This window comes from Plenodomus lingam (genome assembly GCF_022343315.1).
Source record: "Plenodomus lingam strain CAN1 chromosome Unknown contig_21, whole genome shotgun sequence".
Taxonomy (NCBI): domain Eukaryota; kingdom Fungi; phylum Ascomycota; class Dothideomycetes; order Pleosporales; family Leptosphaeriaceae; genus Plenodomus; species Plenodomus lingam.
In genome coordinates, this window is record NW_027093938.1 from 1,044,071 (window position 1) to 1,058,973 (window position 14,903).

Sequence of the window (14,903 nt, forward strand, 5' to 3'; positions counted from 1 at the left end):
CGCAACGCTTCCACGTTCAGCCGCACCATCCTTTTCTTGCTCCAGTTTCTTTGTTCTTGTTACTCTTGTTGATGTGATGCATGTCGTCTCAGGAGGATTGAGGAGCGATTCTACAAGTACATTGACGCACTTTGCCATCGGCCTGACATCCTCTCCACAAGGATCCTACCTACCGGTACCGTATACCTTCGTGGCCGACCCTACACTACTGTGGTAGACCAGAATCCTGACCCCAGACCTGCTCGGAAACAAGACATGGCAGCGATAAGACGAGACATCAAGATGCGGACTGTTAAACACTTTATTGACTTGCACTCCATTATGATGATACGGGGGCAATTAATCTTTCCCAAAACCCTTGAACGCTGTCCTCTTAGCAATCTCCTTGCTCTTCTTCTTGACATGCGCCGCCTTCTCCTTTGCTTTTCCAGTACTCAGCCCCCTGTCCTGCTTGCCCTTCTTCCACTGTTTGCCTTCGGTGCGGAAGTCCCTCGCTTCAAGCTTCTTCTTGTCCTTGCCACTCAACTTCTTTCCCTTCTTCTTGTCCTTCACAGAACCACCCGCTGGACCATTCAGTGCAGCAGCCCCCTTCTCACGCTCGGCTATCTTTTCCTTTTCCGATTCGAACCATACGCGTCGGGGCCTGGCTTTGATTTCGTCTTCGTGAAGAATCAGATTTTCACCTCGCTTGAGATCTCGCTCTGTTATACTGAGTAGACGTTCATCCTTTTCTTCCTGAAGGACCTCCTCAATCTCCTCTTCGAGCCCCCGAAGCTTTGTCATCCATCGATCGGTTTCTTCCACCGGAACCTGTCGTTGGACTACTTTGGCGCCTTGATCGCGAGCAGCCTTGACAGCTTGCTTGACAACCTTGCGGTCAGGCTCTGCAGCCAGGGTGCATGCTCGACCCTCACGTCCAGCACGGGCAGTACGACCCACACGATGCATGTAGATGTCATGAGTCTGAGGAGCTTCGTAGTTGATCACCGTCGAGACGTTCTTGATATCGAGACCACGAGACGCAACGTCTGTGGCCAGCAGGTATGCCGATTTGCCTGATCTGAAAGCTTCCACGGCTTGGATACGCTGTGACAGGTTAGTAAAGGATTCGAGAATGGGTGTTCCCATCATGCCCTACCTGTTCTTGGCTCATGTTGCCGTGGAGCTCGCTTGCCTTGAGTCCACAGAGAGCGAAGACAACACGAACCCTGTGTGCCTCCTTCTTCTGTCTGAAGAATATGATGACTCGCTCGTTGTAGAATTTCTCACAAATGTACATGAGGTAAGCAAGTCGCCTATCCTCTTTTCCTTGCCTGAGACGAATGAACTCTTGGGTAAGGCCCTTGACAGTATGCTTTTTCGCATCCACCATGAGACGCACAGGCTTATCCATGCCAATGCGAATCAACCTGTCCACAGTGCTCGTCATTGTTGCGGAAAACAACATGGTTTGACGCGACTTAGGGATTGTTGTAAGAATCTCGTTGAGTTGGGACTCGAAACCTTCTTCAAGCATACGATCAGCTTCATCGAGAACCAAAATCTCGAGATGCTCGACTTGGAAAGCAGCAGTGTTGTGCATGTGATCAATGAAACGACCTGGGGTAGCAATCACAACATCCGGCCGGGTCTTTAGTACTGCTTCCTGATCTTTTGTGGAGAAACCACCAGCCATGAGAGCGAAGGTGATATCGGTAAAAGATGCAAGTTTTGTAGCGACATTGAAACATTGGACAGCCAGCTCGCGTGTGGGCATGAAGATAGCCACACGTGTGGTCGGTACCTTCTTTGGTCGGTACAGAAGACGCTCGAGAATGGGAATAAGAAAGGCAGCTGTTTTACCAGAACCCGTCTCGGCGCCACCCACAACGTCCTTTCCCTGCATCGCGATGGGGATGGCTTTGTTCTGAATTGGCGTTGGCTCACTGAAGCCTACGGCCGCAAGGCCACGCAAAATGGGTCGAGAGAGTGACATGGCCTGGAAGGATCCGGTGCTGGCTTTGGCGCTCTTCTTCTTCTTGGTCACACTTTCCTCAGGCGCAAAAAATTCTGCTGCCTTCTTCGCTTCTTCTGCGTCCTCTTGCTCTTCGTCAGATGCTGATGCCTCGGCATCCATGGGGTGTGGCACATGCGGAATCTCTTCGTCCTCATCAGACTCAGCACCGTCATCTGCAGACTCATCTTCAGATGCATCTTCGCCCCCTTCCTCCCTATCCGAATCTGAGTCGCTCGCGGCGCCCATGCCGAAGCCATCCTCGGCCATGAGCTCATCGTCTTCTTCAGTGAATCCGTCAAACTCGGCTTCATCGTCCAAATTGTTCTCATCGTCATCCTCGGTCTCTTTTGCCGCCCTTTGTTGTCTTCGTCTGCGCTCGATGATGTCGTCGACATCAACTGCGTTGCCCTTTTTGCCGGATTCCTGTGCTACCGTGCCATTCTCATTGCCCCAGCCATCGAATTCCTCGACGAAGCCAGTGTCGATATCGCCCACAGCAAACTCGAAGTCACTGTCAATATCGTCGTTCTGTGCAATCTCTTCGCCTGGCTCTGGCATGGCTACCTCATCATCGTCTGTCTCGACCGCGGTTTCTGGCTCCGTTTGCTTTCCCTTGTTCCCCTTTTTTTTATCCTTTTTAGCTTTTTTGGAAGCCACCTCCTTAGGCTTCACGCCCTGATCGGGGTCCTCGGTGAACTTCCTCTTTTTGCCAGTGCCAGCAAGTTTCGGCGTGGCCGCGATGAGCTCCTCGGCGCCGCCGTCGTCGGATACATCATCATGGTCGGAGATTGTGAAGATGAAGTCGTCGTCATGGTCAAAGTTTGGAGCCATGGGCGCGGTTGTGATCGTGTTTACAGGCGCGGTCGCTCTGAGACGTAGATTTTTCTTCTTGTCCCGACTTGTCGCAAGAAAAAAAGTTCGAGGTTCGGCTCGGGGGATCTGTGCTCACAAGATCCCTGTCCCGGGCTGGTGGGGCATTTATTCCCGCTAGCCATGTTTTGTACAAGTGGGAACTTGTGTTGTAAACTAGCGATCACGTGGAGTGCCAAGACTTGACCCCATACATGTAGTCGTCCACTCTAGGCATCCAAGACGCACAGCCTCACGACATCCAAGGCAACAAACATGATTCTTCCAATCAGACACTTTCGCTGCCGCCATTCGAGTTGTAGATGATCGGTGTTCCTGGAGCCTAGAATCTGTGGCTGACAGTGCAACCTGTACTGCTGGCAGCTAACTCCATGCCTACCGTGCACCACGCTCTCATGGAAGAGTAGGCTGTTCTTGCCATGACGGGACGGCTGCCTGCTTGTATTCTAGGCCTCCGTACAACCTGACTGGCTGTTTCTTATCTCTTCGTTATGATACCGCCATTTCCTAGCGTCGAGCCTTACTTACACCTACAGTACCTCTCGTGCATACATCATCTTGAAACCCCCCAGTTGTGCAACTTACCATAGACTCCCAGCACAACACTCACACTTACACGGTCTCTCTCTTTCTCTCCTCCATCCCCTCTTTCTTCTCCCTCTCTGCCCATAGGCTTACTTCTTTCGTACACCTTCTCTCAACTAATTCAAATATGACGCAATGGCGACCTGACGCCACACTCAGCCCACCGTCCCATACACCAGGCCCAGGCAGCGGACGCATTTTAAGGTCACATACTGCTGCCATTACTGCCGCCCGTACTGCCCAGCTTGCTACTGCTACTCTCAAAGTCACAAAGCCTGCCCCGAAGCCCAAGAAACGGCGTGCGCGTGCGGATCCATGGGCGCCAAAGCGTAAGCCAAATCCCAACCCGAAGCCTCGTCCACCTCCGCCATCACACCTCACTTGTCGCATCTGTATTGAGGAGCGGCCATTTGGTGAGTTTGTCAAGTGGGTACCACCAATCCGCCGAAGGATTTATGCGCCTCTTGATATACCATATTCCTGCATCCTGCACCTTGCTCGCAACCCAAAGAGAAAGAACGTTCACCCGGTCTGCAAGACGTGCATTGGCAGATCTCTAGCTGCCAGAATTGATATGCTTGGTGCTCGCCGGGCAGGCATAGGGTGTCTGGAGCCGGGATGCGAGCAGCCATGGGACCGCGATTACATCTTGCGTTATATCACCGGCGAGGCATTGCACAAGTACAACATGGACATGTTCGAGGTCTGGAAGACAGACATATCACCCGGCTTCTTCATCTGTCTGTCGCCGACGTGCAACGCGATTGGCTTACCAGACATCTTCGCGCCAGGTTTCCCACAAGTCATATGCCACGAATGCTCGTTCCGGGCGTGCGCACAGTGCGCTGTACCATGGCACAAGGACCTCTCTTGCTCAGAATATGCCGCCAAAACGGTGGACGAGAAGATGACGGATCCGGACAAGGAGATTCTCAAGTTGATGCAGAGCAAAGACGGCAGACGATGTCCCAACTGCCAACTAGTGATTGAAAAAGACGGCGGCTGTAACAGCATGTAAGCCGCCCTCTTTCTTGTCCATAGCTGAACAAATGATTGACTTGGATTCAGGCTCTGTTCAGGGTGTAACAAGTATTTCAACTGGGATAGCGCAGCATCAGCCATTGCCGGCTCTAGGAAGGCCGAGCCATTTCTGCGCAATGCTGCACCTGTAAGCATGGGATCTGTACCTTTCGCCATGATGCGCAATCTCACACTAATTTAGTACTGGAACAACCGCAATGTTGGGTCCGGAATCTGCGAACAGGATGCCATTGATGCCGCTGCGGCTCCAACAACGAAAAATCATACCGATGCTCCAAATGGGAATGGACACACAAGCAATGAATGAAATGTACTTGAATGCTTTCGTCCAAGATCAGCGGCGAGGATGAGCCATGATGGGCGTTGATTGTATCATATAGCCATCATATCGTATACAACACTATAATAACTTTTGTGAATACTTCCACGCATATATCGTTTATGTGCACTTTTAACCACTCTGCATTGTCGCCACGGAGAAAAGGGAGCAAAGGGCAGACACAGGAAAATAGATAGGCCTCATTTGCAAAAATTCAAAGAGCCCCAAGGCTCAAAATGGTATTATATTGTAGCTTCTCTCTCCACTTATGTACACACACAGAAACGAAATAAAAAGGAAAGAAAGAAAGAAAGAAGAGAAGAAGTGAAGCCCACCACCGCCACCACCACCTTCGCTGCGAAAAAAAGTACAAATTCTAGAACACAACAAACCAACCACCCGTTTTGACCACTCCCTGGACCCCTTTGCGCCTCCCTCTCCATCGCAGACAAGCGCGGTAAATGTAGTGCCTGCTCTGTGAGGGTTTCCTTATTCGTCTTCCCACTTTCTCATCTCTGTTCGCCGAGTTGATGCATTACCCTTCCCAATATTTTCATCAAAACGCCCTTGTTTTTTTCTTTGGCCCAAAATGTGAAATCTCAATCTTTCTCTCCCCGCTGCCCGCAATTCGCGGAATTAGAAAGTATGTACCAAACCTTATGTGAGAAGTTTTCCGTGTGAAATCTTTGCTTGACGGGCCATTCAGCCATCGTTTTCTTACTTTTTTTTGGTGTGCTTAATGCTTACTTGCCAGTTCTCCTAATTAGAAACCCTCGTTTTGGGCTTCCTGTACGAACCCTGTCTGGCAGCCGCGGCACTGCATCGGATAGGGAGAGTCCGGAGGTCGTACATCGACAGTTGAAGAGAAGGTTCGGTCAGATCACGGGCAGAGAGCCAAAGCGGTGTATCCTAAGCAATGTATGATGCTGCAGTCTGGACTGGACAAAGCAAGTCATGTCAGAACCCTCAAGTTGTCAAACCGATAATCTCAAAGAGAGATGGAGGGGGAAGGGGTGGTATCGAACATGTGCGAGCTTAGCTGAAAGGGAGCTCATGCCGCCGTCGGAACTCCGTTGGAGACATGCTCGGCCTGTGGACGCTTTGCTGCTGCGTGCTCGCTGTCCTGTATCAGCAAGATGTCAGCATAAGAGCGTGTGATGGCTACTCCCGAGGCTCTGTTGAGCAACCGGAGATTTTGGTGTTTCGTGTGTCACCCACGTCAAGACCTGTGTCGGCGAAGGGGCGCTTAACGCCCCCGCCCTTAGTGTCTTTCTTCTTCTTCTCCTTGGCAGGCTTCTTGGGTCGTGTTTCGCCGGGAAGGAAGAGGTCGTCGGGGAGTGCGGTACTGAATGGTCAGCCTGTGTCACGATTGGGTCGCTGGAGGCGACTTACTTGCGGGTGTGGATCACTTTGACGGACATGGTCTTGTCGTCGAATACCTCTGCGTCCGTGATGAAGCTTCGGAATTGACTAACAGGGTATGAAATATCAAGTGCTCTGCCCCCTTCTTTCTTCATTGTGAGTATGCTGTAAAGAGACTGGCCTGGTGGAGCATACCTGTAGTCACAGTGAGGCCGATGTACCAGGACGCTGTGTACATGATTTGGGCATCTCCGTTGGCAAGCGAGGCGCCCTCTGCAGGTACCTCTGATGCTGGGATCATGTATTTCAGACTGCCTTGACTGACTTCGAACACCTGGTCCTCATTTGTGCAACGATGTACCCGCTCAAAACACTTGGGATAGGGGCGCGCAGTATCAATTCCCGTTTGGCCATCGTCGATGCCTTTGACAATGTGCCGGACCTTTGATTGGACCAACCCATTGAATCTCTCATGAGCTTCTTGGGTACGACTGGCGGCAACAATCGTCAGATAGTATTTGTGATCCTTGGTAAAGAAGCTATGGCGTTCAAACAGAGCGTCCCAGGTCTTCGTGCCTGCGAAGATGTGCTGCATGATCTGATCGGCTCTTTGGAACTCCTCTTGCATGATTCGCAAGGTCGAGGGCATGACGGTGTGAGTAGAGCACATGGATGGGAAAGCCGGCGTGATGATGGGCATCAGATGCGATCTGTCGCCGTGGTAGATCTGAAAAGGTCAGCAGGTGCCATGAAGATGGCAGCCTGGAAGCCATACCTGCGGATTCCACACACGAAGTCCCATTGCACCTTCCTCGATGTGCTTCAGTAAGACCGGCCTTGGCCACGACCACTTTTGCATCAGACTGAAGAACTTGGAGACAATGGTAGCTCCGTTGGCAAATGGATATAGCTGGCAAATGCGAGCCACCATGATGGCCCAGGCCACACCTCCAGGGTAGCCAAAGACGGCTCCGTAGATACCGCGTTCGTTGGACCAGAGCTTGATGGCCCTCAGGGCATGTCGAAAGCTGCCCGGGTGTGGTACTGCAGCGAGAAGCTCCTTGGTGACACGGGTGCCGTTGACGCTACGCATGGCCTGTTCCGCAAGACCGTCCAGGTTCTTCTTCTCGATTGTTTCCATGTCCCGCGGCACTGATGAGAGCTTGGGCAAGGATGCGAAGATCAAATCTAGGCTCACGCCACGGTACTCCATCTTGATGATGGGCACAAAGGCGTCCTCGACCGGATTCAGTTCCGTGATGTCCTCGGACTTTGACATTTCTCGGAAGATGGAGGGGAAGTTGCGGAAGAAGTCGTCGATGCTGACTTGTTTGGGCACGACGACGAGCGAATCGATATCGGACGTAGGGCCGTGGACGCCAAGGGCATAGCTGCCAAACGTGAAGACCTTGCCGCCAGCAACGTCGATGGCAGCCTGCTTGACGCCCTTTTGCTTGCAGACGCGACGGACAAACTCTTCCACCACAGTTTGCAGGTGACGGATGACATCGTCCCTGGGATATGCATTAGTCATGCGCTCGGTTGTCATGGGAAGATTAGCAACACGGTCAGGCTACTGTGATGAATACCTCTTCTTGTTGCCCTCGGGAGTTTCAAAGACATTCTTGCGCGTCAGCGTCTCGACCAGCGAATCGTTGAGTTTGGCTTCCTCGGGTCCAGGGCCTGCGGTAGAGATGGCGCTCGTCACGCCATACTGTTTGTTCTTGGGGCCATCCATGGTGGAGAGGGATGCGAAGTCAAGGCCGGGGGTTGCGCCTGGGCCCTGTGCGGATCTTGTTGCGGCGTGCCGAGGAAGTCGCAGTCGCAATCGTGAATGCCGCCGTTTGTCGCGTCGAGTCGCGCCGGGGCGTTATCGTGAGAAGTAGCACTGAGCTGTGAAGGGGGGAGAGGGATGAGGGGAGGGGAAGAAGGTAGGGAGTGGATTCAGCGTTGCCACATGGCGACGCGAGCTTTTTGTTTTTTGTGCCGGGGTTTGGGGGCCTGGCGGAGAGATTGGATGCCAAAGTTGCCTGGCTTTCGCTATTTTTCGTTGTTGCGTCCACCGGCCTTTTGGGGGAAGGAGAGAACCCGCCAAGGCGCTCGCTCCCCATTTCGCATTGTGGCTGCATCAGCCACACATGCAGCCCTCGGCATGGCACGTGATGTATGCAAGTCCTATGCTACGGAGTTACTAATACACCCTAACACGGCCATGTTGACATTGATCATGATGATTTTCCCGCACAACCCCCGTGGAACATTTATTTTGCCTACACGGCACGCGACATGGCCACTGACGATAGACTACCAGCATCTAGAGTAGCATCTCCAACCCATCCATTCACAATGCGTCTTACGGGTATGGGTTCATGGCCAGAGCGTGTTGGTGCGGGCTGCCTAGAGTACCCAGTGGCTCCGAGTGGGTGGCCGGGTAGGTGTAAGGGCACTATGCTGAATGCCATACTCGTAGGTCCGTAGGTAAATCACGTTGGACTGGTCTGGGAACCATGATTGTGCGTCTTGGGCCCCTTGGTTTCCCAGTCTTACCCATCGCCACCCTCTGTTGCGTGTTCGGAATCCTGGCTGGACCCGTGGCCTGTCAAGCGGGAAGGCGTACGCTAGGAGTGATGAATTAGCCTCGGTGTACTTGCTACGTTCCGCGCCTCGTTGTGAGCAGTCGTAAAATGCCCCGGAATTAGATCCGTCGCTTGCCGTCAAGGGGCTTCTGCGCTTGCGTGGCTTTGCCCGAACAGTATTTCGAGATCAGCAAGCTGTATCTTTGACCGAGCGTGCCAACAAATCACTACTCCTACCCTTCTCCTATATATTTCCTCTACAAACAAGAGAAGTTTGTCATCATCATCATCATCACAATGGCGACGGGCAAGCTAGATGCGGAGAAAGAGATGAAGCGCAACCCGCACGGCGACTTCAAAGCCGTCGAAGCATCGCGACCCCCTTTCGATACTACGGCAAAGTTCCACTACACCCAAACTCCCAAGCCAGACTGGAGTGCAGGAGACGGTCCCAATGAGCCTTCTAGCCTGCAAAAGTCGCATCGCCAAATTGACCCCTACGCTGAAGGGCGTCCTGTAGTACACAACTACAAACTCCTCATCTCCGCCATCATCCCGCGCCCTGTTGGATTTACCTCCACAATCAGCGCAGATGGCAAGTCCACGAACCTGGCTCCCTTCTCTTACTTCAATATGGTGAATCACGATCCTCCCATGTTCGTACTGGGATTTGCAGGTGGCATGGATCGAGCCAAGGATACACTGAAGAACCTGCTGGACACGAAAGAGGCGGTCATCAACATCATCACCGAAGAGTATATCGAAGCGGCCAACTACACGAGTATCAACGCTCCAGTAGGCGTGAGTGAATGGCCGTTGAGTGGGCTGCATGCAGAGAAGAGTACGTATGTGAAGCCAGACAGAGTGAAGGAGGCGGTGTTTAGTATCGAGGGGAAGCTGGTCAGTACAACAGAGTGGACATCGAAGTAAGTTGCCTGCATCAGCATACCCTGTGAAGCAAACAGTAGCTGATGGGGAATGACAGGAACCCAGCTACACCAAACAAGAAGACTGGTGTGACTGCTTTCATCGAGGGCGTCAATTTTTGGGTGCGGGAAGATGCTATTGATGAGCAGGGTGTCTTGATAGACGCTGCGGTCATGAAGCCAATCTCTCGCCTTGGTGGTATCACGTATGGGCGCACTACCCAGGCTTTTGAGCTGCCACGGCCAGATTTTGACGAGGTCATGAAAGATCCTCAGGTTGCTAAATTGGTGAAGCCGAAGGCAGACTCGCAGCTGTAAGCGATGCATTCGTCTTGGACAAGGTAGGGCATGTCGAGTCCTTGGCCATCAAATCCAAACAAGGTGGAACGCTTCGCCATTTGCCATACGGTACCTGACCATTCCCTAAATGTGGGAAATCGTAGTCGAGAAAGTGCTATTCCAACTTCTCACCGCCCACGGACTTGCACCCGATGCTGCTGACGCCCAACGCAACTGCATTCCCCCATGTAATTGCCTTCCCAAATGAATCGTTCGCATCCATCGAGGGCAAGCATACCCTGCGCGGAAGTTGCGCATCGTGGGCCAACAAAGTCCAACCCCCATCCAAAGGCTCGTACGTGACATGACCACTGCCAGCCAACTGTACCGGTACTTGCAATCTTTCTTCGAGCCACAACAGCACAACAGCCCACCCGTTCCTCTCGAGAGCGTTCTCCCGATAGCAAAGCCTACTACCTGCAGTCTACCTATCTAGCAATCCCATTCACTGGCACCGACCGTCTTTTCCTATTACCGTATAGCTTCGCGACATCGCCATGCGGCTACAGACGCCATTGACGGAGGATGGTTGGGCCGCCCCACCACGGCCCCAGCTATCTCCTCCAGCCACCCTCGGCATCCATTGCGATCCCAAGCAGCATCGCAGTCAAGTACATCCTGCTGCGCAGTTTGCCTCCTCGTCTTTTCCTCCTTGCACGGAATATGACATCTCGTCGTTAGCGTTTGGCATTGTCCCGTTTCCTTGTATCGCAGGTGGGCAGACGTACACCATGGACGCGCCGGGCGGACCAAGGCGATTTAGCACGACGAATGAAGAGCGCGTGGGATTGCTGAGCGCGGAGAATAGCTTGGCAAAGCAACAGCAATATGGCACGCTTCCTGAGCCAGCCGAGATGGAAGGCTTGCTTGGTCAGGAGGGCACGCTCGAAGAGTGCGAAACTTCGGGCGGGAAGGAAGCAAAGCTGCTGTTCAAGTATAGCGTCCCGCTCATGGGAACATACCTGCTTCAGTACTCATTCAGCTTGACGACAATTTTTGTCGTTGGACACATTGGCACTGATGAACTTGGTGCTGTTAGTTTGGCGACGATGACGGCGAATATCACGGGTTTGGCGATTTACGAAGGACTCGCAACATCGCTGGATACGCTGTGTGCGCAGGCATATGGTTCTGGACGGAAAGAGATGGTTGGATTGCATTTGCAGAGGATGATGCTGTTCATGTTGGCTGTGACTGTACCCATCGGCGCTGTCTGGCTATGCTCGGGGTGGATTCTCGCAGCACTGGTCCCTGAGAAGCAATTGGCTCATCTGGCTGGATGGTATCTATCGCTGTTACTTGCTGGAGCCCCGGGATATGCAATTTTCGAAGCTGTAAGTATAACCACGAGTGATCCGCTACCAAGGGTACTGATGTTGGATTTGTCCAGGGCAAACGATTTACGCAAGCGCAAGGGCTGTTCAATGCTTCGCTTTTTGTATTGCTCATTGCTACGCCTATTAATATCCTACTCAACTACCTGTTTGTGTTTGTCCTGCACTGGGATCTCACTGGCGCAGCATTGGCAACAGTCGTCTCCAACAATCTGCTGCCACTCCTGCTCTGGATCTATGTCTGGTTCGTAAATCCGCAATCACTGCAATGCTGGGGTGGATTTTCAAAAGCGGCTTTTTCGAATTGGGGTCCCATGGCAAGACTTGCAATACCCGGAATCATCATGGTCGAGACGGAGTGGCTCGCATTCGTAGGTTCTTTGGCTCCATGTTCCCCCAATGTAGACACTGAGCCCTATCCAGGACATTCTCACCTTCTCTACAAGCTACCTCTCCACAGCGCATCTAGCTGCTCAGTCTATTGTGATGACCCTGGCTGTCGCAATCTATCATGTCCCCTTCAGTGTCGGTGTCGCAGTCTCTACACGTCTAGGCAATCTCATCGGCGCAGGGTCTTTGAAAGCAGCTCGTACCGCTACGAAAACCTATGTGCTCACTTTTCTGATCATTGGACTTGTCGACTTTACTTTTCTGACCGCGTTGCGCAACGTGCTACCAAAGGCTTTCACTAGCGACCCGGAAGTTGTTTCCATCGTCGCCACTGTCTTGCCCTTGCTCGCTGCCTTTCAGTTTGCGGACTCGACGACTGCGTTGGTCAATGCCGTCTTGAGGGGCCTGGGCAAACAGAACATTGGCGGGTGGTGTAACCTATTTGTATACTACGTCATTGCCGTGCCCTTGGCGCTGTTCCTGTGCTTTCCAAAAGATCTCAAGCTTGTGGGACTTTGGGCAGGGTGTGCGGTGGGAAGCAGCTGCATCACGATCATCGAGGGAATCTACATCAAATGCTACAAGTGGGACCGGGCGGTCGAGGATGCTAGGGGAAGACAGGAATAAGGAGGGGAAAACTCGTTTACGGGCTGGAAGCCATTGTTGGACAGGATCTGGACACTGCAATCCAGCTGGATTTGTTTATATACGTGTAGATATCTGAGGAGAAGGGCTGGTGCATGGGTAGTGGGTGTGAGCCTAAGATGTGTCTGGGGACCAGCTATGCAGGATCTGCATTTGGAGAGATGCAATGTCCGTCATGCTCATGTCCAAACCCTGTCATCATGGTGCCAATTTAAGTCAGTGAGAGTATTGAATTTGCATCCATATGGTTACTCAACCAAGCAAGCCGGTACTGCGATCCCTCTAGACTTGAATGCTTCGGTTCCCCACCCACATCTTACCAGGCGCCGATGACTACGGTATGACGAGAGGCTAGGCTGTAGCCTGTAGTCACCATGCAGTATCATTGCCTCGATACGACCAAGCAGAGGGCAGACGAAAGGGATGATGCTCACAATGGGTTGAAGATGGATTGGAGCCAGCAACCGAGAAGGGATATGGCAACAAGGGATAGCTGTCTTGATTCGGTAGGTAATACAGACGCGATCGACATGGGGCTTTGGTAACTAACAGTACCTAGAGTACCGGTAGTTAGCCGCGGCCTCGTCCCGAGCAGTTGGTCGATATTGGGATCAAATACAGCGGGGAGGGATGAGGGTAAGGTGGAGGGAGCAGAGAGTACCTACTCAGTACTTGATGTCGCAGTCTGGCTCCATATATCTTCCTTCCGCCTCGCTGTCCTGGCGTTGAGAGCGTGTAGCATACATATACTTACATATCGTGACGTCTTTTTCTCTTCAGATTTTTTTGGTTCATTTTTTTATTACTCCAAATCCTCACAAATAGAACTACACAGTTATACCCAGTGCGAAACAGCCACACCACCTCCCTACATACCTGGGTAGTGGATACAAACCTTACCAAGACGATTGACAACAGACGACAGCGCCCGACGCCTCTCGCTTGCGCAAATCGCGCCCTACCTATCGCTGCCGTCACCCACGCCCCCCCCCCCCCTCAGAGGCTACCATTTGACACGGCGGCTGAGGGTGCAAGAGATGGCATCTCGTACCTCAACTCCCCAGTCGCGCTCCCGTTCGTCGTCAGGAAGCAGCAGCTCCTCGGACACAACTATGATGGACATGCCGCCTCAATCGCCCAGCCGTCCCGCACGCCTGCGAAATTCGTCGCAAAGCCAGGCGTCGACCGTGTCTCCAGTTGGGTCGGTCCACCCCGCCGCGCACGACTCGTCCTTCTCGCTGCTCCTCTCGCTCCCCCGCGAACTTCGTGATCGCATCTACACAGCCGCGCTGACGGCCCCCTACCTGTTCTCCTGGCCAGGTAAACCTCCTGCCAAAGTCAGGCACCATGTTAACGTCAGCCTGTTGCGCGCCAACCGACAGGTGTATGAGGAGGCCGTGACAATCCTCTATAGCCAAAATAAACTCCTCTTCACCCATCCCTCCGACCTCAACATCTTCCGCGTCGTTGCCTCGCCAGCCTCGCAGAACATGACCTCAGTCTACTTTCGCATACGGGAAAAGGACTTGAGGCTATGGACGAGTTATCTGAGCAGTAAGAGTCCAGAGAGGAGTTTGAAGGCCGACTTGCCTAAGCTGAAGAATCTTTGGCTGTTTATGAGATGTGGGAGTATGGGTACGCCGGCTATGTTGGCGCAGTTGGCGAACGGTGGCGGTGGTCTACACAACCCACTACTTCAGAATCAACAACAACACCAGCAACAGCACCCAGCGCATACACAGCAACAAGCACAAGGCGCACCCTTCGCAGTTCAAACCCCTCAAGTCGTTTCCGTAACCCCACAGAATCACCAGAACCACCAGATCCCACCTCCTCCACCCCCAGCCCCCGTACCATTCATCCAATTTGCACAAGGCGTCCTGGGTATTGGAGGCCACGCACATGCCAACCAGCAACAACACAACAACCCCCATCACTTCGCCGCGCCCAACCCATCCGCTCCACCTCACCCCAACGCCGCCGCCGCGCCTTCTTCCCCTCATCCACCCTCCCACCGACCGGCCATCCACTCACTCTACCGATCTTTCTTGCGTTTTGAGCGCGAAATGGGAATAGAATGGCTCTGTCTATCTCTCCAAGATACGCTCACACCCAGCACCTCCACCACCATCGCTGACGGCAGCAGCTGTAGCAACCCCAGACCAGAAGTCAAGATTGTTTGTATCATGCGAATTCCAAGGCGCGAGGTGGATAGGCTGGCCAGACTGTATCCGGATGAGTTGAGTGTGGATCGTCATGGGGATGCGCGAACGCGTTTTTGGAAGGTCAGGGGCGTCGAGCTGAGTTTGGAGTTTAGTGGATATGATGTTCCTGGGGAAGGGAGGGGGAGGGAGAGGGATGGGGACGATGACGAGGGTGAGGATGGGGAGACAATTGTCGGATGATTAATTGGTTGTTTTGATTGGAGAAGGTGGAATGCAGTATTGGAGAAGCCTGTTCATTTGAAGACTTGGGTATGTAACATGCACTACACATTAGGAGTTATCAACAACAACAGTA

General features: G+C 52.7%; 6 protein-coding genes across 6 annotated transcripts; 4 read left to right on the top strand and 2 right to left on the bottom strand.

The window, feature by feature from the left end:
* Nucleotides 1-31: 31 nt before the first annotated feature.
* DRS1 (nucleolar DEAD-box protein required for synthesis of 60S ribosomal subunit) lies at nucleotides 32-2,938 on the bottom strand. Its single transcript, XM_003842925.2, has 2 exons — nucleotides 1,139-2,938; nucleotides 32-1,086 (listed from the first exon to the last, which is right to left on the bottom strand). The coding sequence occupies exons 1-2, from the start codon at nucleotides 2,825-2,827 to the stop codon at nucleotides 340-342; spliced, it is 2,436 nt and encodes an 811-aa protein (XP_003842973.1). The 5' UTR covers nucleotides 2,828-2,938; the 3' UTR covers nucleotides 32-339.
* A 398-nt stretch (nucleotides 2,939-3,336) lies between these two features.
* On the top strand, nucleotides 3,337-4,886 carry IAQ61_005255 (uncharacterized protein). Its single transcript, XM_003842924.2, has 3 exons — nucleotides 3,337-4,465; nucleotides 4,520-4,619; nucleotides 4,674-4,886. Exons 1-3 carry the CDS (start codon nucleotides 3,579-3,581, stop codon nucleotides 4,797-4,799), a joined length of 1,113 nt encoding a protein of 370 aa, XP_003842972.1. The 5' UTR covers nucleotides 3,337-3,578; the 3' UTR covers nucleotides 4,800-4,886.
* A 128-nt stretch (nucleotides 4,887-5,014) lies between these two features.
* On the bottom strand, nucleotides 5,015-8,412 carry IAQ61_005256 (uncharacterized protein). The gene is made up of 7 exons (XM_003842923.2): nucleotides 7,763-8,412; nucleotides 6,949-7,687; nucleotides 6,369-6,900; nucleotides 6,204-6,318; nucleotides 6,030-6,156; nucleotides 5,559-5,934; nucleotides 5,015-5,500 (listed from the first exon to the last, which is right to left on the bottom strand). The coding sequence occupies exons 1-6, from the start codon at nucleotides 7,909-7,911 to the stop codon at nucleotides 5,863-5,865; spliced, it is 1,734 nt and encodes a 577-aa protein (XP_003842971.1). The 5' UTR covers nucleotides 7,912-8,412; the 3' UTR covers nucleotides 5,015-5,500; nucleotides 5,559-5,862.
* A 634-nt stretch (nucleotides 8,413-9,046) lies between these two features.
* Nucleotides 9,047-9,993, top strand: IAQ61_005257 (uncharacterized protein; the record flags this gene model as incomplete). The annotated part of the gene is made up of 2 exons (XM_003842922.1): nucleotides 9,047-9,675; nucleotides 9,735-9,993. 2 exons carry the CDS (start codon nucleotides 9,047-9,049, stop codon nucleotides 9,991-9,993), a joined length of 888 nt encoding a protein of 295 aa, XP_003842970.1.
* A 518-nt stretch (nucleotides 9,994-10,511) lies between these two features.
* On the top strand, nucleotides 10,512-12,365 carry IAQ61_005258 (uncharacterized protein; the record flags this gene model as incomplete). Its single annotated transcript, XM_003842920.1, has 3 exons — nucleotides 10,512-11,348; nucleotides 11,405-11,719; nucleotides 11,772-12,365. 3 exons carry the CDS (start codon nucleotides 10,512-10,514, stop codon nucleotides 12,363-12,365), a joined length of 1,746 nt encoding a protein of 581 aa, XP_003842968.1.
* A 1,130-nt stretch (nucleotides 12,366-13,495) lies between these two features.
* On the top strand, nucleotides 13,496-14,788 carry IAQ61_005259 (uncharacterized protein; the record flags this gene model as incomplete). Its single annotated transcript, XM_003842919.2, has 1 exon — nucleotides 13,496-14,788. One exon carries the CDS (start codon nucleotides 13,496-13,498, stop codon nucleotides 14,786-14,788), a length of 1,293 nt encoding a protein of 430 aa, XP_003842967.2.
* Between the last annotated feature and the right edge of the window lie 115 nt (nucleotides 14,789-14,903).